This window comes from Mercenaria mercenaria, unplaced genomic scaffold (genome assembly GCF_021730395.1).
Source record: "Mercenaria mercenaria strain notata unplaced genomic scaffold, MADL_Memer_1 contig_1101, whole genome shotgun sequence".
Lineage (NCBI taxonomy): Eukaryota > Metazoa > Mollusca > Bivalvia > Venerida > Veneridae > Mercenaria > Mercenaria mercenaria.
Window position 1 is genome coordinate 8,798 of NW_026459076.1, and position 25,356 is coordinate 34,153.

The 25,356-nt window shown below is 36.4% G+C and overlaps 1 protein-coding gene across 1 annotated transcript in view; it reads left to right on the forward strand.

The window, feature by feature from the left end:
* Nucleotides 1-272: 272 nt before the first annotated feature.
* LOC128551455 (tRNA pseudouridine synthase Pus10-like) overlaps nucleotides 273-25,356 on the forward strand; it is a 29,703-nt gene continuing 4,619 nt past the window's right edge. The window contains exons 1-12 of the mRNA XM_053532314.1: nucleotides 273-298; nucleotides 1,617-1,790; nucleotides 2,360-2,500; nucleotides 2,996-3,078; nucleotides 4,411-4,536; nucleotides 5,312-5,368; nucleotides 6,025-6,101; nucleotides 8,944-8,999; nucleotides 14,076-14,193; nucleotides 18,039-18,082; nucleotides 18,650-18,748; nucleotides 20,407-20,506. Coding sequence (XP_053388289.1) covers nucleotides 273-298; nucleotides 1,617-1,790; nucleotides 2,360-2,500; nucleotides 2,996-3,078; nucleotides 4,411-4,536; nucleotides 5,312-5,368; nucleotides 6,025-6,101; nucleotides 8,944-8,999; nucleotides 14,076-14,193; nucleotides 18,039-18,082; nucleotides 18,650-18,748; nucleotides 20,407-20,506 — 1,101 coding nt within the window. The remainder of the gene's footprint in view (nucleotides 299-1,616; nucleotides 1,791-2,359; nucleotides 2,501-2,995; nucleotides 3,079-4,410; nucleotides 4,537-5,311; nucleotides 5,369-6,024; nucleotides 6,102-8,943; nucleotides 9,000-14,075; nucleotides 14,194-18,038; nucleotides 18,083-18,649; nucleotides 18,749-20,406; nucleotides 20,507-25,356) is intronic.

Consider the following 25,356-nt stretch of genomic DNA (forward strand, 5'->3'; position numbering starts at 1 on the left):
TTTCTGTGGTACAACATGGATGGTACCTCCAATTTTTAGTTGTATTTTGATATATCTGTACCTTGTAAGAATTTTTTTTTCTTTTTGGTTAAATTTCTTCCCTTTGTTGTTACTGTCCTTTGGACTTAGATATTTTTTCTGAGGACCTTCTTGTCCTCAAGTGCAATGATAACAGGTGAGCGATATAGGGCCATCATGGCCCTCTTGTTGTATGTTTTCATTGAAATGACAGTTTCAATTTTACATTGTAATTTGCCTTTCAGTATGCTCTGATGTTACACTTGAAAGAAAAGTTTAGGTATGTAATATATTTCTGCCCATCAAGAAAATTTATGCTATTGTAAAATGCTTTAAGGTTTAGGAGTATATCATCAAAACTTAAATGTTTAAACAACAACAATCTACCTGATCATTACATGTTCTGCTGTACTGTCCCATACAATACTTTTTACTTGAAACTTAAAATATTCTGAATGTTGCCCCCCGCCCCTTAAAAAATGAATGGCATTTGTAAAGAAATAAAATAAAAAAACTGCCAAAAACTGTGTTCCACCTAGTTATGTGAAATTTCAGCACTCGGACATTATTCCAGATGCATCAAAATGAAGACAGTGCTTTGAAAATGGTGTGTTTTTAAAGGCGTTGAACTGAAAGTGTGGCACCCTTATGCAGTACTTTTTGGGAATTCAGTGTATAAATCACTGTGTTCTGACAATTTTTTTGTAGAGTAATGTACATGTTTTATATGCTGTTTAATTTTTGCGTGAAACAACCTTTTCTTTCTGTGATTTGGTATTGTTTAAAATTAAGTTCTCAAATGTACAGCTAAGCGTTAAAAGAAATTTGAGAGTGAAGCTGTAATTATTTTATTTATAAAATTTTTATGCCCCCAAAGGGAGGCATATTAGTTTTCAACTGTCTGTCCGTCCGTTTGTTCGTTCATCACAACGTTAACTTTTTGCATGAAGGCACTTTTCTTGCAAACCACTGCACCCAGGACCTTCAAACTTCACCTGCTGATAGTACTTATTGAGTACACCACCCCTACTGACTTCGGGGTCACCAGCTCTGAGGTCAAGGTCACAGGGGCCAACGTTAACTTTTTGCATGAAGGCACTTTACTTGCGAACCACTTCACCCACGACCTTCAAGCTTCACATGCTGATAGTACTTAATGAGTACACCACCCCTACTGACTTTGGGGTCACCAGATCAAAGGTCAAGGTCGCAGGGTCCAATGTTAACTTTTTGCATGAAGGCACTTTACTCGCGAACCACTGTACCCAGGACCTTCAAACTTCACTTGCTGATAGTACTTACTAAGTACACCACCCCTACTGACTTTGGGGTCACCAGGTCAAAGGTAAAGGTCACCAGGTCAAAGGTCAAGGTGAAGCGGGGGCATTTGTCACCATTAGTGACAGTTCTTGTTTAAGTTTATCTTTGAACATTTGGCAAATGTCATTCCTGAAGAATATTGGTCAGTTTTCATGTAAGCTAAGACCATAATGTTGGTAGAGATTTCGGATTTCAAAAATAGCAAAACTGGTAGACTCAGTTTTGAGAACTCTGTATTATTTTGACAGGAAGGGGTATGTTTTATTTTTCACTTTCAGCTCGGTGTATGAAAACAAGAAATATACAGATGTGGCCCAGATAAAAGATGTGTGGAAGTGGAGATGTGGTCCGCTGCTGACAGAGATTCTTGGAGCTTCATTTGATGCCAAAAGCAAATTTGAAATAACATTGACATTCCAATATGAACATTCAAACAAGGAGTGTAGCTTTTTGTATGTTTTTTTTTTTTTTATATATATCTATACAAAAAATATTTGAATATGTAAAAGTATGGTACTTGATGTTGTTTTTTTTTCAATTTATGAGCATTGAAATGTTCAATACATTGTATTTCATCCTTTTAGTCGTAATGTTTGAATAAGAGTAGCCAAACTTAGACTGAAGATATTCTATCATATTAGGCAAAATCAGTGAACAAGTCATCCATAAAAAGCATTCTATTTGCCTGAAAGTAAAAATGTAACATAATATGGTAAGATGTCTATGTAAATGATAAATGGGCAATTTTTTTCAGTTAACTTAGATCTGTTATGATGCAGAGTTAAGAGGTAAGGACAAAAAACAGTTTTGTGCATAAGACTTAAATATCCTTGTTAATATGATCTCGATGATTTATCAGTTATCATGTATTTGTATTGTCGGTGCAAGTTGCATGCAGAAAACAGTCAGATGTAACTTATATTTATACTGTCAATGTAAGTTGGATACAGGAAACAATAATATGTTAAAGTTCATTTTTCTGTGATGCAGAATTACATAAATTTATTCAATGCAAATGTAGGTTAGATGCTGAAGACAATGACACATTTCGTAAACGTAAACAGGATAGAAGGTACAATAGAAAGAAGACAACATTTGCTGTCTATACTAGAGCTAATGTAGCCAAAGCTGCTGAGCAAATGCCTGAAGAGGAATTTAGAAGGTTTGATTATACATTTTTGTCTGCCATCTCTCATTTCTACTGTACTCCAAATCTAACTCCTAAGACAGTATGTTCTGAATGGTCAGTCTGCTAAACTTTTGGCTTTACTCTTTGGAAATACTTTTTAATACAAGATTTGACAGTACTGAATACAAGAAGTATTGGTTCTATTTTTTTGTGTCATAGGTATACTATAGCTACCATATTGGAATTCCAATCTCTTATACCAAGTAAACTGTATCTCTGTTTTTTTTGCGGATTATTCTTTCGTGTTGGAAATTCAGCTGGCTACCAAAAGGTTCACCTTTCTCTCTGGGAAGAAGTTCAGGGGTCTTCCTCAGCCACTTGAGCAAGAAAGTTGCTATATGTTTAGAATGACCTTAAATATGTCAGCACGAAGAAACCGTCTTAAAATAAAAGTATTCGATTATTTGTCACTTGATGCATATAGTGTTAAGGTGAAAAGATAAACAGAAAATATGTTATTTTTCAAAGGAGTTACCAGTGTCCCCCATCAGAACCAAGATCATATACAAAGTGTGATGTCAAGTGCCAAAGTGAAAATGTATTTGTTGCAGGTAAAAAAGAGTTCATTATTTTGTGTATATACTTAGCAGTGGACACTTTGTTCTTAACAGCAAAGACTGATCTAAGTAGTTGACACATTGTGGTTAACAGCAAAGACTGATCTAAGCAGTGGACACTTTGTTCTTAACAGCAAACACTGATCTAAGCAGTGGATACTTTGTTCTTAACAGCAAACACAGATCTAAGCAGTGAACACTTTGTTCTTAACAGCAAACACTGATCTAAGCAGGGACACTTTGTTCTTAACAGCAAGCACAGATCTAAGCAATGGACACTTCATTCTTAACAGCAAACACTGACCTAAGCAGTGGACAATTTGTTCTTAACAGCAAACACTGATCTAAGCAGTGGACACTTTGTTCTTAACAGCAAACACTGATCTAAGCAGTGGACATTTTGTTCTTAACAGCAAGTACTGATCTAAGCAGTGGACACTTTGTTCTTAACAGCAAACACTGATCTAAGCAGTGAACACTTTGTTCTTAACAGCAAACACTGATCTAAGCAGTGAACACTTTGTTCTTAACAGCAAACACTGATCTAAGCAGTGAACACTTTGTTCTTAACAGCAAGTACTGATCTAAGCAGTGAACACTTTGTTCTTAACAACAAACACTGATCTAAGCAATGGACACTTCATTCTTAACAGCAAACACTGACCTAAGCAGTGGACAATTTGTTCTTAACAGCAAACACTGATCTAAGCAGTGGACACTTTGTTCTTAACAGCAAACACTGATCTAAGCAGTGGACATTTTGTTCTTAACAGCAAGTACTGATCTAAGCAGTGGACACTTTGTTCTTAACAGCAAACACTGATCTAAGCAGTGAACACTTTGTTCTTAACAGCAAACACTGATCTAAGCAGTGAACACTTTGTTCTTAACAGCAAACACTGATCTAAGCAGTGAACACTTTGTTCTTAACAGCAAGTACTGATCTAAGCAGTGAACACTTTGTTCTTAACAACAAACACTGATCTAAGCAGTGAACACTTTGTTCTTAACAACAAACAATGATCTCAACAGTGAACACCTTGATATTAACATTGAACTCTCTTATTTTGACAGTGAACACACTGATATCAGTAGTGAAAACTTTGATTAGTGAAGGTCAGTGCCTTTAGGCTGGATGTTCAGTGCAGCCTCTCCATATGAAAAACCACTTAAAGGACTAAAATCTGTTTGTTGTATAGAGTATTGTTCTTGAGAAATTAAGTTACTAATTATTAAATTTGTATCTAGTGTTGCAGTAAGGTGTTTGCATTTTAGATGATGTCATTAACAGAAGATTTATGTATGTATTGTTGGGTTATTTTACAGGTCGTTATAACAAATACAGTAGAACATTGAGTCAGACACCCTGGTTGATTGATGGTATAAGTAAAACAGAATCTTCTGTAGAGGAACTACTGGAGATGGAGATACACAAAAACTTCAGACCTTCAGGTAAATATTTTTGAAGTTTTGGTAAAGGATATATCATGTCCAAATTTCATATTTGAAGATACGAACAATTACTGTAACACAGTTATTTGGTTTTCTCCTGTTATGTTATATTCCAGTAAAACAATGGCTGCTCATTAACTGTATGAGCTGTGCCATGGGAAAACCAACATAGTGGCTTTGCGACCAGCATGGATCCAGACCAGCCTGCGCATCCGCGCAGTCTGGTCAGGATCCATGCTGTTCGCTAACGGTTTCTCTAATTCCAATAGGCTTTGAAAGTGAACAGCATGGATCCTGACCAGACTGCGCGGATGCGCAGGCTGGTCTGGATCCATGCTGGTTGCAAAGCCACTATGTTGGTTTTCTCATGGCACGGCTCATATGAAAAACAAGCATAGTAGATATTTAGGTAACTGCTGATTATGTATATGCCAGTAATCAGTCCTTCCGTAAGTACCTAATTCAGAGTCGACCCGTGACAATCTTTACATTAGATATTTTGAAAACTTCTGAAGAATAGACTTCATACTTTTTGTGATTGCCTCTTCAGTGCATGAAATGCAGTTTTGTGCATTGAATTTCTGTTGTATAATAAAAGTTTATGTAAAAACATACAAAAATGCATTTCCAAAAGTTACTATAAATTTCAGAATTGTGGAAAAAATTCTGAGGCTAGTAACATGTTGCAAAGTTAAAGGTTAATAGTACTGTAGAGCTAACTGTTTATTTGTGTGCAATACTGAATTATTATAGAAGACATATTGTGTAATTTCAGAGATCAAGTTTTCATCATCGGGCAGAGAGGATGTTGATGTTCTAATGCTTGGAAATGGTGAATATATATTTTGTTGTCACACATACACAGAAAAGCATCAAGACCTTTAAAACTTAAAAATATATTGAGAATATTTGTTTGTTTCAGTGTAATATCAAAATATATTTTTCTTGCTGAGTGAATAAAAGATTACGTATTTTCTTGAGTGGCTAAGATTTGGTGTTCACAGGTGAAGATGTTTTGAACTTATGTAAAACAAAAAAAATATTTTTTTTGTGTGTGTCTTTTTAAATGCTTATAGCCAAGGTTTACCTTTATGTATTTTTGTTCTAGTGAGAAATATATTTGAAAGTTCACAGTGTATATCAGCATTAATATTTCAATAATTCACTAAAACATGTATTGATTGAAAATTATACGGACATTCAGAGAAATTCACCTAAAAGATTATTAAGTGTAGCCGCCATCTATTTCATCTTTAGCCTGCTAAATTTCTAAAATTAACTGGTCCAGAATTCAGTTTGGGCAGTACCATTCATTATTCGAAGGGGTATTCACTGAAAATTTACTGACTGAATAGCGAGCAGAGCAGACCATGATAATGGTAGAATCACTTGCCGCCAGAGGCGTAAGGTTAAAAACTCACTTTCTATTAAAAAAAAAACAAAAAAAAAAAAACATTGACAGATAAAAATGAGTTTCATTAATTTTAGGACGGCCATTTGTATTAGAGTTAGTTAACCCAAGAAGGAGGGAATTTACACAGGAACAGATGGCAGTTATGCAGGAGGTACGTTTTGCCTTAAAACAAATCTTGACTGCATTTTCAGCTCAGCTGTTTTAAGAATAGATGGAGCTATTGCACTCACCCATTTGTCAGCTTCTACTCGGGCATCAGTGTCCCAATTCAGCTAACTTTTGTAGGTAAGATGGAATTTCAGAATGGATTGACACTTCACTGTTAGAATCTTGCATGAAGTGCACAGCTTTCATAACTCTATTTGCTTTGTTACGAGGTTATGCCCCTTTTAAGCTCACCTGAACCAAAGGTTCAAGGTGAGCTTTTTTGACCGCTCGTTGTCCATGGTCTGTCGTGCATTGTGTGTCAACATTTATAAAAAAAATCTTCTTCAAAACCACTTGGCATATTTACACCAAACTCACAGAAATGATCCTTGAGTGGGCCCCCTTTCAAAATTGCCCAGAGAATTGTAATCCATGCAGAACTGTGCACCCGAAAGGAAAAACTTTAAAAACCTTCTTGGCCAAAATCACAGGGCCTAGGGCTTTGATATCTGGTATGTAGCATCATCTATTGGTCCGCTACCAAGATTGTTCAAATTATCCCCCTAGGGTCAAATATGGCCCCGCCTTGGGGGTCCCAAGTTTTGAATAGACTTGTAAAGGAAAAACGTTTAAAAATCTTCTTTTCTGAAACCACAAGACCTATGCCCTTGATATTTGGTATGTAGCATTGTCTTATGGTCCTCTACGTAAATTGTTCAGATTATACCCCTTGGGTTAAAAGAAGCCACCCCCTGGGGGTCCCAAGTTTTACACATACTTATACAGGAAAAATCTTCTTTTCTGAAACTGAAAGGCCTTTTGGTATTTGGTATGTTGTATTGCCTAGTGGTCCTCTACCAATATTATTGAAATTATTACCCTGAGGTGAAAAGAGGCCCCGCCCAAGGGGTCCCATGTTTTACATAGACCTATTATAGAATTTTTTTAAAAATCTTCTTGTCTGAAACTGCAAGGCCTAGGCTTAAAATGTTTGGTATGCTGCATTATTTAGTAGTTCTCAATCTAAATTGTTCAAATTATGCCCCTGAGGTGAAAAGAGGCCCCGCCCCGGGGTTACTTAGTTATTATATGAGTTATATAGGAAAAAATACTTAAAAAATTATCTGATCCTGTTTCCTAGACTAATGTAATATGGGGGTCACATGACTGTGACCTTGACCTGCTGACCTACTTTCTTGTTTTTTAAGATACATCCTTGAAATTTGGATGACATACACTGTTTTGCACACCAATCTTAAAACTGACTTTCATTGACCATGAATGTGACCTACTGACCTACTTTCTTAACATTTTAGCATTAGTTTGACATTTGAAACATGTAGCTCATATCACTCAGGTGAGCAGTGCAGGGTCATCATGACCCTCTTGTGTTGACTTAGCATTTTGGGGTAAGGTTTTTATGTACACTGATATTTCTAACTGTTGGCAGGAATAGATTGAAACTTCACAAACTTGTTCACTGTGCTGGTCTGACAAGCATTACACAGGTTTTATGATTCTACTTTGCAATTTTAGCTCTCCTGAGCACGAAATACTTGGGATGAGCTATTTTGGTCACTCACTGTCTATCGTACATCTGGTGTCCATCCATCCGTCCATCATCCATCCATCCATCCATCCATCCATCCATCCGCACTTTCCTTCAGATGACATCTTCTCTTAAACTGTCAGAAAGAATTACACCAAACTTGAACAGTAGCATCCTGGCATGGTCCTTTATCAAGTTTGTTGAAATGATTGAGCTTAAAATAGGAATACCTTTTAACAATTTTTCCTCATGAAACACTTGATGGATCTTCATCTTACATTTCTGTAGCATCATTGTAAGGTCCTCTTCCAAATTTACTCATAGGGGGCATCTTGGTCCTTTAATAGAGCCCCTAGAGCTAAAATTAGAAATACCTTTAAACAACTTCTTCTCATGAACCGTTTGGTAGATCTTCATCAAAGTTGACTTGTAGCATCATTGTAAGATCCTTTCTCAAATTTGTTCAAAAGGGGTGCTTGGCCCCTTCTAGGGGATTGCTAGAACTATAAATAGAAATACCTTTAGACAGTTTTTTCTCATGGACTGCTGGATTGATCTTGGACTTGATCTGTTGCATCATAATAAAGTCCTCTTTCATGTTTGTTCAAATGGAGGCACTTGGCCTCTTTTAGAGGTCACTAGAGCTAAAACTAGAAATAGCTTTAAATGTTTTCTCCTCATGAACCGCTTGATGGATCTTCATCGGACATGATTTTTAACATCGTTGTAAAGCCCTCTCCCTTTTTTGTTCAAATAGAAGAGCTTGGCCCCTTTTAGAGTCCACTAGAGCTAAGACTAGTAATACCTTTAGATGACTTCTTATAAACTGCTTGATGGATCTTCATCAAACTTGACCTATAGTATCATTATAAAGTCCTCTCCCAAATTGTTTAGAATGGGGGCACTAATGCTATAAATAGAAATACCTTTCAACAACTTCTTCTCATGAACTGCTTGATGGTCTTCATCAGACTTTATCTGTAACATAATTGTAAGGTCCTCTCTTGAATTTATTCAAATAGGGGAGTTTGGTCCTTTTTAGGGCCACTAGAGTCAAACTAGAAATACCTTTAAACAACTTTTCCTCTTAAACTTATGTGCTGGATCTTCATCAAACTTTGTCTGCAGCATCATTGTAAGGTCCTCTCCCCAGTTTAAATAAATGGTTGACTAAGGCCACTAGAGATGAAAATAGAAATACAGTAAACAACTTTGCGTGAGCCGTTGGTGGATCTTCATCAAACTTTGTATACAGCATCATTTTAAGTTCTGCATTAAAGAGCATTTATTTTTTCAGGTGCTAAATGCAAGTACAAAAGACATTAAATGCAGAGATCTACAGATAGTTAGCAAGTAAGTTTATAGTCAGATTACTCGAACACTCCATTTGTAGCTCACATGTACACACAGTTGCTGTGAGCTGTTATAATAGGTGTATGATATATTGGTGCTAACAGTTTCCTTTTAACAGCTGGTGCCCTGGAATTGCTTGATTGATGTTCACCAAACGGATCTGAGGCATGCTTTCATAGACCTATCTCTGGTTCATTATTCTGCTTGATGGTACAGAGGCCTCCAGACTAAAACAGCAAAGACTGTTGCATACTTCTGTTTGAATTTATACCAATGCGGCAATGGTTCCATATTTACTCTGTAACATGATTTCCTTCAGTAAAACTAAATATAAACAGTCACTTTTCGTAAGTGGTCACCTGTCATTAACTGTCACTTTGAATTCTACTTGACAGTTTTCCTCCTTTTAATTACTGCATTAACAACCACCTTCTTCATGCAGTCAGTGGCCGCTGTTTTTCATTTCCAGTTGTATCTTCTGATCCCGTTTAATATTAACTAACACCACGTTGGCTCTGGCAATAAATCAACAGAAGATGTTAGATATGCTTGTTAGTGCTGCGGATATTTTAAAGGTTATAGAATTGAAACTGGAATAACACAAACAAGAAATATTGACTTATTTAAATGATAGTTTTAGGCACTGAAGTTCAGCTGCAAAAGCACAGGTTAGTATTAAGAATATAAAACATTACAAGATAGAACTGACTTAATGTTTGTAAATGGTTCAAAACTAATATTTATTTTAGGTTTATTTAAATTCTTTATGTCTCTGTGTTTTGATGATAATATTTGAATAAAATCTACTGCATCCATTATGTATAAAGGGATTAAATACCCAACAGCTGCTTTGCTTGAAATAGTAATGTGTTGAAATGTGTAGATGTTGTCATTCACTATAAGAGAAGGTTTGAAGTGTGATTTTTTAGATTGGCAGACTGCATTCTATGTCCTTTTTGTGTTTGAGTTGATCTTAAAATAGTAGTAACTTTCAGTGAATAGTAACCACATACATTATGCATACTTTGACCACATTTTATAAACATGTATTACAGTTTCCACTGGTAAAATTTATTCTCCTTAAAAAATCACTACCTGTATTAAGTGTTCACCTATGATAAATAGCAAGTTTGGCCTTTTCTCTTGACAAACTGTTTAACACCGGATTGGCTGTTCAGCTGTTGCATTACAATTCCCATGAAATATATTGACCTTAAATGTGGAATATTCTAGAGGTCCCAACACCCAGTTGACTGCATTTTTTGACATTCTTTGCATGAAATGTATTTACATCGAATGTGGAATATTCCAGAGATCTTCTCACTCAGTTACTTGACCTTGTTAACATACTTCATAAGGCCATATGAGATACATACATTTTACAAATTAAACATTTTCTGTGGAAGGTGTTTTCTGTAATGTTTTAAAGGGAGCAGTGGTCAAGTGGATAGGTGTCAGCCGCTCAATCCAGGGGTCGTATGTTCGAGCCCCACTGGGGTCATGACCATGACCTCATATGATACCAGTACTGGTTTTTCCAGGAAGCAGACTCGAGAGTGGTTACAGTAAGCTTGAAGCTTTCATCACAATCGAGCTAAAACAAATAAGTATGAACTAAACTAATGTTTTATTCAAAAGTATTAATTTGTTACAGTTATATGTTAGGACATGATTTATATGAAATGATTATTATAACAGTAGAGCGCCGTCGGGTATTTCCGGATACTTTATGTCTTCAAAGACATATTTGGGAAAACAAGTAGAATTTCGCGCCGCCATATATCCGAAAAATAAAAGGAGCTTCTTACCGGCCTTTGACTCTAGTTTCCAATATGCTATATAAACGGAACGCATCTGTAAACAGGGAACCATGCGCCAGTTTAATTTCGGGTAAAGTCGGATAGTGCGGGTAATCTCGGATACTAAAAATATTTTTAAAAAATAATGTAACAAGTGTCTTTTAGAAACAGTGCAAGTATTCTATTTCTTAGTTAAACAGAAACATGATTTATGACAATAAACTTTTACATTTCGTAGCTAAACAGAAACATGATTTATGACAATGAACTCTTACATTTCGTAGCTAAACAGAAATATGATATGACAATAAACTTTCAATTTCGTAGCTTAACAGAAACCTAATTTATGACAATATTTTGTTCATTGTCCTAAGTTAACAGAAATCAGACTTATGACAACATTTCGTAGTTTAACAGAAACATATTTTAATGAAAATATTATTTTTCCATTTCGTTGCTTCATAGAAACATGATTTATGACACTTTTTTTTTCATTTTCGTATGTTAACAGAAACCCAATTTATGACAATACACTTTTAACGAGTTTCAGAGTTTCATTGCATAACACGGCTGCAGTATTTAACAGTAGAGACATTCAAAAGGAAACCCTTGAATCTCCTCCTCTGACATTATTTCAAACTCAATATCTGTACATTTTCTATGAAAGAAACGGAAACAACGCTGACAACCAATCCACCCAGAATCATCATCAGTACCATCGCATCTGTAACACTTGTTTGGGTCAATCGGCATGTTATCATCGGAGTCGTCCTGCACGGAGAAATCACTACCTTCGTCATCAGAATATACGACCTCGGTCTTTTTTATTTTTTTAATGATACTTTTCATTTTGGCCAATTTTTCCTTTTCCTCCTCCTTCTGTTTTTTCTTCAGAAGTCGCTGCTCGGCCTTAATTTGTTTCTCTTTTTCCCTTTCAAGACGTTTTTGTTCCCTTTGCACTTTGCGCCTTTGCTTTTCAGCCTCCTCTTCCTCCTTCTTTCTCTTTTTTTCACTCAGTATTTTACGAAATTCTTCCCCTGTAATTGCTTTTGGCAATATTTCTCTTTTGAAACTTCTCTTCTTTGTTGTTTTAGGCTTCGGAATATTCAGGATCTTGCTCATTGGCGATGCAGCCCCCGATGTTGAAGGTTGCGGACTTAAACTATTATCAGTGGTGACTTTTACGTTTACTGTAATTATCGACTTTGGGTCAATATTCTCCTTCTCCTTCGATGCTTCATCTTGCTTTTCATTCTCAGTCTGTTTCTCTTTATTAACCATCTGACGGGTTTCATTCTGTTTTGCAACTGTTTGTTCTACTTGTCTCATCTGAGTGTCTGGTCTGCTTTCTTCATCTTGGGCTGTTTCTGTCTGTTCAGTTGTTCTATTATCTTCTGTTCATTTGATTTACTTTCTTTTTGTCTGAACAGAATGCTTGTTTGAAACTTGTCAGTCTTTAATACTTTGTCTTTATCTAATGGAAAAAGGCCTGCGTCTCTGAATCCATTCACAGCATTCTCAACCTTTGATGCATTTACCCATGCCTTTTTGAATATCGCAGCAAATTCAAACTTTGTCACATACTGACCTACATGATCTATCTGCCATTCACGTAAAGAAGATTTCCATGTTTCCTTTAGGGACGAAAACAGTCTTAGATCACATGGCTGCATTAGATGACTAGCATGTTCCAGCAGGCAATATAATATGATCCCATTATCTTTACATACATCAGATGCTTCAATAGTCATATGTGTTTTATGTCCATCAACAAACAAAATTACTGGCTTTTTCACCTGCCTTTCTTCTATATCTGGGATGAAAACGGTTTTCAGCCACATGACAAACAATTCACTATCCATCCATCCGTTTTCTGACCTCCCCAATACTGCATCATCAAACCCCTCTAACATATTTCTGGTAAATCTCTGCCCAGCAAACACTATCATCGGGCGCAGATAATGAGCAGCGGCGCTCATTCCAGCCATAACTGTTATCTGTGATCTATCTGACGCAGTTATATTATAAACCGATTTTGCACCTCTTAGACCCAGAACATGCCCCGTTTTTGGACACATACTGAACCCTGTCTCATCGGCGTTGTACAGCCGCGTTGGGTCTAGAAGTATGACTGGATCAGGGACAGTATCCTTAATGAAAGACTCGAAATCTGTGAACCACTTTTCAACATGTTCAGGTTTAATGACTGCCCTTTCTTTACCTAACTGTCTCGGCGATCTTAACGAAATTTCAGGATGCCTGTTCATAAAACTGTAGTACCAATCTTTACCTGGTCTGTCATCTTTACAACGATTTGGTCTACCATCTGCCCGGATTATTTTTTGCACAACGTCCAGTAGCTCTTGTTTACTACGTCCATACCCTATTTTCGACATGTCTGTCAACCACTTAACGATTCGGGATTCCTCTTCCGAAGATAAAAGAGTTGGAGATCCCTGAAAGCTCTCAACGGATGATTTACCAACAACCTTATCATAGATAGTTGTTCTTGGGACACCGTACAATTTTGATGCCTTTAAATAGCCCATCGATTTTGACTTAACAGCATGCACTGCATTTTGCAGAGCTACTTTGTCGTATTGTTTCCCTTTCAATTGCCTACTCATCCTGTCGAAATAAAAAAGATAAATGTTAGCTAGAGAATCTAGCCGTATCTTACTTTAAATTAAACATGTCTATATCTACTAGATCAAAATTATAGTACGTATCTAATGTGTGCAAAAAATCACTTTTTATTATTATTATTTGTTTTGCAACAGTCAAGATGAAGATTTAATATCATTTTCAGTTTTGAAAAACAGGTATCCGGCAAAACCCGAAACATATTACATTGTGTCGGGTCTCCGGATACCTACACTATTGTGCTTAAATGACCTTCAAACATTCCAGAATCTGGTGGAATCACGTGTTTACAAATAATCAATACACACGTTAAACTCTGATACACTGTAATCGTAGAAGTTGAATCAAACTGAAAAAATCAATACATGCAGTACGCTTAGCGGACGGTTTAAATTCGATGTAAAATATTACTGTACCTGTAACACTTGACCTTTCCGTTCCTTGTTTTTAAAAACTCCCACTCGTAAAACTTTTAAACCAGAAAAGGAAAGCTATATTCTCTGCTCATGCGCGCTGCAGGTTTCGAGTATGATTAAAATTAACGGAAACGCCGATTGGTTAAAACTATCCGAGTTAAAACTATATCCGAGATTACCCGACGGCGCTCTACTTGTAATTGTGTGTTCTTTTCCAGGGAGGACACAGATATTTTGAAGGAAGGAGAGATTGACAAAGTGAAGAAATACAGTGCTCTATGTTGGTCCAAACTTCCTGTTACAGATGAACACCTGAACACATTGTCAAGTATTAAGGTAAGTGACATTCTTTACTTTAGTCTGACCACATTGTCAGGTAGCAATGTGTCATACTTTACTGTTATAGTAGTGTGACCACATTATCAGGTAGCAACGTGCAGACTTTACTGTTACAGTAGCCTGACCACATTGTCAGGTAGCAACATGCAAACTTTACTGTTACAGTAGCCTGACCACATTGTCAGGTTTGCAATATGTCAAACTTTACTGTTATAGTAGTCTGACCACATTGTCAGGTAGCAACATGCAAACTTTACTGTTACAGTAGCCTGACCACATTGTCAGGTAGCAACGTGCAGACTTTACTGTTACAGTAGCCTGACCACATTGTCAGGTAGCAACATGCAAACTTTACTGTTACAGTAGTCTGACCACATTGTCAGGTTGCAATATGTCAAACTTTACTGTTACAGTAGTCTGACCACATTGTCAGGTAGCAACATGCAAACTTTACTGTTACAGTAGCCTGACCACATTGTCAGGTAGCAACATGCAAACTTTACTGTTACAGTAGTCTGACCACATTGTCAGGTTGCAATATGTCAAACTTTACTGTTACAGTAGTCTGACCACATTGTTGGGTAGCAACGTGCAAACTTTACTGTTACAGTAGCCTGGCCACATTGTCAGGTAGCAATGTGTCAGACTTTACTGTTATAGTAGTCTGACCATATTGTCAGGTTGCAACGTGTCAAACTTTACTGTTATAGTAGTGTGACCACATTGTCAGGTTGCAACATGTCAAACTTGACTGTTACAGTAGTCTGACCACATTGTCAGATTTGCAATATGTCAAACTTTACTGTTACAGTAGTCTGACCACATTGTCAGGTTTGCAATATGTCAAACTTTACTGTTACAGTAGTCTGACCACATTGTCAGGTAGCAACGTGTCAAGCTTTACTGTTACAGTAGTCTACATTGTCAAGTAGCAATGTGTCATACTTTACTGTTACAGTAGTCTATCCACATTGTCAGGTAACAACTTGTCATATTTTACTGTTTCAGTAGCCTGACCACATTGTCAGGTAGCAATTAATGTGTCATACTTTACTGTTACAGTAGTCTACATTGTCAAGTAGCAATGTGTCATACTTTACTGTTACAGTAGTCTACATTGTCAGGTAGCAATTAATGTGTCATACTTTACTGTTACAGTAGTCTACATTGTCAAGTAGCAATGTGTCATACTTTACTGTTACAGTAGTCTACATTGTCAAGTAGCAATGTGTCATACTTTACTGTTACAGTAGTCTATCCACATTGTCAGGTAACAACTTGTCATATTTTACTGTTTCAGTAGCCTGACCACATTGTCAAGTAGCAATATGTCATACTTTACTGTTACAGTAGTCTACATTGTCAGGTAGCAATTAATGTGTCATACTTTACTGTTACAGTAGTCTACATTGTCAAGTAGCAATGTGTCATACTTTACTGTTACAGTAGTCTACATTGTCAGGTAGCAATTAATGTGTCATACTTTACTGTTACAGTAGTCTACATTGTCAAGTAGCAATATGTCATACTTTACTGTTACAGTAGTCTACATTGTCAAGTAGCAATGTGTCATACTTTACTGTTACAGTAGTCTATCCACATTGTCAGGTAACAACTTGTCATATTTTACTGTTTCAGTAGCCTGACCACATTGTCAGGTAGCAATTAATGTGTCATACTTTACTGTTACAGTAGTCTACATTGTCAAGTAGCAATTAATGTGTCATACTTTACTGTTACAGTAGTCTACATTGTCAGGTAGCAATTAATGTGTCATACTTTACTGTTACAGTAGTCTACATTGTCAAGTAGCAATATGTCATACTTTACTGTTACAGTAGTCTGACCACATTGTCAGGTAGCAGCATGTCAAACTTTAGTGTTACAGTTGTTTACATTGTCAAGTAGCAGTGTGTCATACTTTACTGTTACAGTAGTCTACATTGTCAAGTAGCAATGTGTCATACTTCACTATTACAGTAGTCTAACCTTGTCAGATATCAATTTGACATACTTCACTGACCTACTGTTCGTTGCTGCCCCTCTTTCCTGAATCATGTCTTTTTAGCTCACCTGAGCCAAAGGCTCATGGTGAGCTTTTGTGACTGCTCAATGTCCATCGTCTGTCGTCAGCCGTCAACATTTTATTAAAAAATCTTCTTGAAAACCAGATTATGCCCCTGGGATAAAAAGCGGCCCCTCCACGGGGGGTCCCAAGTTTTACATAGACTTGTATAGGAAAAAAGTTTAAAAATCTTCTTGTCTGAAACCACAAGACCTAGGCCTTTGATGTTTGGTATGTAGCATTGCCTTGTGGTCTTGTACCAAGATTATACAAATTATGCCCCTGGGGTGAAAAAAGGCCCCGCCACAGGGGTCCCAAGTTTTACATAGACTTATATAGGAAAAAGCTTTAAAAATCTTCTTTTCTGAAACCACAAGGCCTAGGCTTTTGATATTTGGTATGTTGCATTGCCTTGTGGTCCTCTACCAACATTGTTCAAATTATGCCCCTGGGGTAAAAAGAGGCCCTGCCCTGGGGGTCCCAAGTTTTTTACATAGACTTACAAAACTTTTAATAATTTTCTTGACTGAAAGTTCAAGGTCTAGGCTTTTGATATTTGGCATGTAGCATTGCCTAGTAGCTGTCTAACAAGATTATTCAAATTCTGCCCCTGGGGTGAAAAGAGGCCCCTCCCGAGGGTCACTTAGTTTTTATATGAGTTATATAGGAAAAAAATACTTCAAAACTTATCTGATCATATTTCCTAGACTGTTTAATTATAATTACCTAATGAACCCAAGTAATTAGGGGTCATTTGACTGTAACCTTGACCTACTGACCTACTTTCTTGTTTCTTAAGATACAGCCTTGAAATTTGAATGACATATACAGTTTTGCACACAGACCTTAAAACTGACTTTCAGTGACCATGAATGTGACCTACTGACCTACTTTATTAATATTTTAGCATCAGTTTTACATTTGAAACGTGTAGCTCATATTACTCAGGTGAGCGATCCAGGGTCATCATGACCCTCTTGTTAGTTTATACTGATTTTTTATCTCATTTGTGGATCAAGTTCTACAACTAACAATATTTACAGTCTCCTTACCAGTTCCATTGAAAATTATGACATTTATTACATCATTCTGGAAAATTGTGATTTTAGGCCTAGATAATTTTTGGCTCATCTGATTTTTGAAAAAAGTCTACGAGGTATTGTCGTCACACAATCGTTCACGTTGGTTAAAATTCTTGTTTAGGTCCACCTTTTCTCAAACACTGTAAGAGCTACAGCTTTGAAACTTTGCACACTTGTTTACCATCATTAGGGGACTATGTAGACAAAGAGCCATAACTCTGATATACATTTTGTCAGAATTATGGGCTTTTTTGTACTTAGAAAATTTGAGTTTATTTGTTAATGTTTTTAGAAAATTTGAGTATTGGTTAAACTTTTTGTTTAGGTCACCTTTTCTCAAAAAACTATTAGAGTTACAGCGTTGAAACATTGCACACATGTTTATCATCATTTGGGGACAGTGTAGGTCAAGAAGCATAACTCTAACCTGCATTTTGTTAGAATTATGGCCCTTTTTGTACTTAGAAAATCTCAACTATATCTCTTTTCTCACTTATTGTCCAGCACTTGCAGATGAGCGATGGCACCCATAGGTGGTGCTCTTGTTCAAAATATCTGTTTAGATTTGAAATTTATCATGACAGATGTTTTCCATTTAACTACAGTTTTTGACACTAAAAAGTTTTGCTAAAGGGGTATAATAATATTAAAAGTTGTGAATGTTTTTTATCATGTGGTACTTTCTATACTTTCAGGACTTAACCATACTTCAGAAAACACCAATTAGAGTGCTTCATAGGTAGGTCCAATTAGTGTGCTACATAGGTACTAAGGTCCAATTAGAATGCTACATTGGTTAGTCTAATTAGAGTGCTACGTAGATAGGTTTTGAAAGCTTAACTGGAGCCATTTTCATCAATGTTTGGGATGTGACATTTGGACTTTTGTGTTCTAATGTGGATAATTCTGTTTCATGGGCATGAACTTTGTGATTATGTATAAAATGGTTATTTCATAGGGATATGAATTCATGAATTTTAATTTTTGAAGATAATATGAAAGGAAAATTTGTTCAGTCGGATTTAATGTCATGGATTGGTGCAACCATGAGTTCAGGGAAAATTAGTCCCCCATGAGGGTTAATGATTTTTCAGTAACATCCAGTTAGCCTGCAGAGCACTTTTCCTGGATTTTTTTTATCTTCCCTAATTTAACTGTTTTAAACACAAGCCAAGGCATGTAAGGGACATATTGGCAAACATAATTTGTTCTTTAAGACTGTTCACCTATCACCATACTGAATAAATTATATCAAAATTAATTAATTGTGTAAACATCTGGATCATCCCTTGTCATTTACTTGCAGGCGTCCCTTGTCAACTCGTGCCAGGATGATTCATCAGATGATAGCAACAAGGAGAGACGAGCATCATTTCCAACTTGAGATGTCTACACAAGCTGGAACGTATCCTTTAACATTATTTATTTTGTGACTATTGAATCTAAAAAGATAAAACAAAGAAAAATTTAGACAAGAAAAAGAAAACCTTTTTTGTTGATTTTTGCCTATTGCGTTTCAGATTTCAAGGGTCTAAGGATATAAAACGGAGTTTAAAAAAAGCAGTCTCAAAATACAGCATTGCCATTGGTCAGTTTCAAAATTCATGCTCAGATACAACCAGTCAGATGCCGGAGTTTTTTGTCCAAACTATTACCTATATAATCTTGGGTCTCGGTTTATGACTTTAACCCTTACCATGCTGGACACGATTGATTTTGCCTTTGCGATCAGTGTAAATCATGATCAGCCTGCACATTCGTGCAGTCTGATCATGATCTGCACTGTTCGCTATTCAGCTAGTATCTTTTTATGGCCCCACTTAGCGGGGGGCATATAGATTTGCCCTTGTCCGTCCTTCCGTCCGTCCTTACGAGAATGTTGTGTCGCTCCTAGCTCCAAAAGTATTTAAAGTAGAGTCACAGGACTTTACAGGAATGTTGGTCAGTATGTGTAGTTGTAGTTGTGCACCTGGGGTTTAGCGTCCGGATTCATTCAGTCGTCTTAGTTAAAAATTGGTCATTTTAATGTTGTATCGCATGTAGCCCCAAAAGTATTTGACCTAGAGTCACCAAAGTTTACAGGAATGTTGGTCAGCGTGTGCAGTTGTGCACCTGGGGTTTCGCGTCCAGATTCATTCAGTATTGGTTTAAACAATATTTTATTAATCACAATTCATTTACAGTATTATAGGAGTTATGGCCCCTGACCTAGGGAAAAATTGTCATTTTAATGTTTCGTCACGCATAGCTCTGAAAATATTTTACTTACAGTCATTAAGAAGAGAAATGAGTTTTTTTGACAGCATCAGCATGTCCTTTGTCATGTAGTGGGAGCATCTGTGTCCCATGGACACATTTCTAGTTGATGAGTTATTGGTACTGTCCAGATTGGAAGATAGACAAGCTCATCATAGAAATCTAGCAGGGTAAGGGTTAACCTGCACTGAATAATTAAGCAGATATTTTATACAGCATTTAGACATCAAACCCAGGTATACTATTTCTGTAGAATATATGTCATCATCTAGGCACCAGAATCACAATTTAACATTGTGAAATGTTCTTGTTTACTAACCAAACACTAAGACTAACATTAGGTCAAACAGGTATTTCAGATGCAAGCTATAAATTAATATTGAAAAAGCCAGAATTTTAAAAAAAAAAAACACAAGTTGTTAAGTGTTAAGGTATTATATGTTTATCTGTGTGGGACAGGGTTTTCCCTAGGGGTAGTGGGGAATGAGAAACCAAGTGCTAGAGAGGTCAGAGGTTTTTAATCCCTGCTGCCCCAAAGATAATATGGCATGCAAGTTGTCATTGCTGAAGTAAAGTTAAAACTTTAAGAATGTTTCATAGAATAACTCAGCAAAGTTAGTACACTTGTACAACTTAGAAATTGTCAGTTAATCAAGCATGTCTTATGGATAACTCATGTTCTGAAAGAAAAACTTTTTCAGCTACAAAACAAACAAAAAATATATCAAGTCATTGAAGAAAAGTGTAAAGATAAAATTAATCATGTGATATTATATCGAGTATACAGATCCTTCACCGATAGAACAGATATGTTAAGGAATTTGTGCATAGTGATTTTGGAAGGACCAAGCCAAATGTGTCATCTTTGTTGTCTCAGGAATGTGATATACTGGAACTTGATGTAAACGTAAGTATATAATGAAGAGAAATCATGTTACCAACTTATTTATTAACAAGTTTATTATTTGGAAGATTGGTTGACTTTAGATGTTACAGCTTAGGTCATTTGTTATACTGAGTTGAAGTGTTGTTGGGAACAAATTGATGTTTTGAGACTTCCAGGTGTAGATTTAGACCAAGATCTATATGTCCTTAAAGTTCAGAACATGTGATTATGTGAACAAAACTTGAGAAAAAAAACTATAAAAAAAAAACAAGGAAAATACTATGGAATCTTTAAATTTCATGGTTAGAGTTAAAACAAATATTTCATGAGGATATAAATTCATGGCTTTGTCTTTTGAACAGGAAATAAATGGGAATGTTACTTGTTTATTGGGGTTGAATTTCTAAAATTGATTTAACCGCAGAATCTATGAAAATCAGTCTCTGAAGATAATTAATTATTGCAGTCTTCATGCTTGTGTGCTTTTCCTGCTTGTGTGCTTTTCCTATCTCTTTTTTTAGTTCCTTCAGTAGATTTTGAGTGTCATTCGAGACAAAAATTGTTTGTGGGATAGGCAGCTAGGGATGAAAAAGAAAAACATTCAAGCAAAACTTTGGCTGTGATGATTGAGATTACAACTGTTTGTATGTTATGGCATACAGACACTAAATAGAAAAATGGCGCGAAAAAAAAATTAGTCGCATAATGGCGGATACAAATAGTTCTCAGTTTTTTTGCTCTGTAGAGCTATTTTCCTTATTTCCTTTGCAATTTGTTTGCTAAAATCACATGACAGATCTATGCTTGATATGTAGGTAGCATTTTCATAATGAAATAACAACATGACAAATTTTTTCATGGAAACTTAGATCATACACCACCAGCGTAATTTGGGGTCTCATTTTTTAGCTGATTTTGCAGTTTGTGTGTTTGACTGAAATTATTTTTCTTGCATCAAACATGACCCCCACTTTTCTTTAGATTTTTATTTAGCATTGACAATACTCTTCAAGAAAATATAGGTTACAGACATTTAAAATGGGTCCTGATGTGGGCTGCGGCCGTTGGAAATAGGTCAGTTTTATATAGAATAAAGAACAACAACTATTTGGTGTGTTATAACCTATAAGATGACATTGGTAAAAATTGAAATCTGGCCAGATGATGGTAATAATGGGCTACTTTGATTAGAATTTGATAGAAAATGACAAATTATTGCAGTTTTGTTGAAAATGAGGATAAAACCAAAAAATATCACATTTTCACTGTTTTGGGTGTATTTTCTTCAAAAACTGCCTATTTATAGCCTACTACAACTGCATTATATAAAAACAAATATGTAAGCCACATCTTTGGACATGCATCTGGGGGCATGATACTCAGCTCCTTGTTAGTTATATTCTAAATTCCCAAATATGCAGTACATCATGTGTCAGTACACCCTTTCTATAGGCAGATATTTCCTTTCCAATTCTACAAACTTCCAGCAGTGAATGTCAGTATCAGCGCTGTTCAAAATTGTAAATCATTCATAATTTTTAGAGGTTCCATTAAAATCTACATTGTTTGCAAAAATGTTATCAAAATTGTGATTTTCCTGTAAACTCTAAAACTTGTGTTAAATCAAAAATTTTCAAATTTATCTAGCAGATGGTCAGGCACACAGCCCTGAAGTACATTCTGAAGTTTTGATAAATCAGGGTTTAAGCAAATTCAACATTGTAGAAAAAAATTGATCTCAATGATTATTGTGCAGAACTACCTTAACATTAATATTTTGTGGTCTTAAAGTACGAATAGACAAACTAAATGCATCTTCTGATACAGTATTCTCTTTCCTGTTACTATGAAATCATTAATATTCGCAGGGGACTTTTAAAATAAAAATTATAGTGTGTCAGTCTACATAATTGAATCCCATTAAACAAGTAAAATTACCATTTGTGTTCTTTTCTTTACTGGTAGTTTAAATCTTTGAGTTCATATCCTCACAAAAATGCTGTTTTTAAGAATTTTCATGCCCATGAAATCGAATGATTTCACAGTATACCTACTAGTAACCAGTGTTACACCAGTAACTTCGGTGTTACACCAGTAACTTCAGTGTTACACCAGTAACTTCCGTGTTACAGCAGTAACTTCAGATTTATACTAGTAACATTAGTGTTACACCAGTAACTTCAGTATTACACCAGTACTTTCAGTGTTACACTAGTAACTTCAGTATTACACCAGTACTTTCAGTGTTACACTAGTAAATTCAGTGTTACACCAGTACTTTCAGTGTTACACCAGTAACTTCAGTGTTATACCCATAACTTCAGTGTTACACCAGTAACTTCAGTGTTACACCAAGTAACTTCAGTGTTACACTGGTAATTTTAGTTTTACACCAATAACTTCAGTGTCATACCAGTAACTTTAGTGTTATACCAGTACCTTCAGTGTTACACCAGTAACTTCAGTGTTACAAGAGTAACTTCAGAGTTATACTAGTAACTTCAGTGTTTCACCAGTAACTGCAGTATTACACCAGTTTTTTCAGTGTTACACCAGTACTTTTAGTGTTACACCAGTAACTTCAGTGTTACAAGAGTAACTAAAGAGTTATACTAGTAATTTCAGTGTTACCCCAGTAACTTCAGTGTTACACCAGTTCTTTCAGTGTTACACCAGTAACTTCAGTGTTACACCAGTTCTTTCAGTGTTACACCAGTAACTGCAGTATTACACCAGTTCTTTCAGTGTTACACCAGTACTTTCAGTGTTACACCAGTAACTTCAGTGTTACGCCAGTTACTTCAGTGTTACAGCAGTAACTTCAGTGTTATACAAGGAACTTCAGTGTTACACCAGTAACTTCATTGTTACCCCCAGTGACTTCAGTGTTACCCCAATAACTTCATTGTTACCCCAGTTCTTTCAGTGTTACACCAGTAACTGCAGTATTACACCAGTTCTTTCAGTGTTACACCAGTATTTTCAGTGTTACACCAGTAACTTCAGTGTTATGCCAGTTACTTCAGTGTTACAGCAGTAACTTCAGTGTTATACCAGTTCTTTCAGTGTTACACCAGTAACTGCAGTATTACACCAGTTCTTTCAGTGTTACACCCGTACTTACAGTGTTACACCAGTAACTTCAGTGTTACGCCAGTTACTTCAGTGTTACAGCAGTAACTTCAGTGTTATACAAGGAACTTCAGTGTTACACCAGTAACTTCATTGTTACCCCCAGTGACTTCAGTGTTACCCCAGTAACTTCAGTGTTACACCAGTAAGTTCAGTGTTACACCAGTAACTTCAGTGTTACCCCAGTAACTTCAGTGTTACATCAGTAACTTCAGTGTTACACCAGTAACTTCAGTGTTACACCAGTAACTGCAGTATTACACCAGTTCGTTCAGTGTTACACCAGTAACTTCAGTATTACACCAGTAACTTCAGTGTTATACCAGGAACTTCAGTGTTACACCGGTATCTTCATTGTTACCCCAGTAACTTCAGTGTTACACCAGTAAGTTCAGTGTTACACCAGTAAGCTCAGTGTTACACCAGTAACTTCAGTGTTACACCAGGAACTTCAGTGTTACACCTATAACTTCATTGTTACCCCAGTAACTTCAGTGTTACACCAGTAACTTCAGTGTTTCACCAGTAAGTTCAGTGTTACCCCAGTAACTTCATTGTTACACCAGTAACTTCAGTGTTATACCAGTAACTTCAGTGTTACCCCAGTAACTTTTAGTGTTACACCATTACTTTCAGCAGCTTCAATATTATACAAGTTATACCAGTATTAAACCAGTAGGTCCGTGTTAGACTAGTAATGTTATACCAGTACTGTCAATATAACACAAGTGATATCAGTATTACAGTAGTAACTGCAATGTTACGGCAGATGAAGCCAGTAGGACTTACTATGAGTTTATGTCCTTTGTATTCATTGAGTAAATAGTTTTCCATTTATGTCAGTTTAAGCGAGGATGGCCAAGTTACTGGTACACATTTCAACACTTCTCAGAAACAGACTAAATCAGACAGAGTATTATTTTTTTGCTGCATTCTTTGCTTTCAGTTGATCTCTGATATTATTTTATTTCTATGCCCCAGAAGGGAGGCATATTAGTTTTCAACTGTCTGTCCATTCGTTAGTTTGTTCGTTAGTTCGTTCGTCACAGCGTTAACTTTTTGCATGAAGGCACTTTACTCGCGAACCACTGCACCCAGGACCTTCAAACTTCACACGCTGATAGTACTTATTGAGTACACGACCCCTACTGACTTCGGGGTCACCAAGTCAAAGGTCAAGGTCAAAGGGGCCAATGTTTACTTTTTGCATGAAGACACTTTACTTGCGAACCACTGCACCCAAAACGTTCAAACTTAAGATGCTGATAGTACATATTGAGTACACAACCCCTACTGACTTTGGGCTCACCAGGTCAAAGGTCAAGGTCACAGTGGCCAATGTTAACTTTTTGCATGAAGGCACTTTATTCACGAACCACTGCACCCAGGACCTTCAAACTTCACAGGCTGATAGTACTTACTGAGTACACGACCCCTACTGACTTTGGGGTCACCAGGTCAAAGGTCAGGGTCACAGGGGCCAGTGTTAACTTTTCGCATGAAGGCACTTTACTCGCGAACCACTGCACCCAGGACTTTCAAACTTCACATGCTAATAGTACTTATTGAGTACACGAACCCTATTGACTTTGGGGTCACCAGGTCAAAAGTCAAGGTCACCAGGTCAAAGGTCAAGGCACTGCGGGGGCATTTGTCACCATTAGTGACAGCTCCTGCTATATTTTATTTTGCTTCCAAAATTATTACTCTGTATTTTATGCGTATAGAATGAACACATC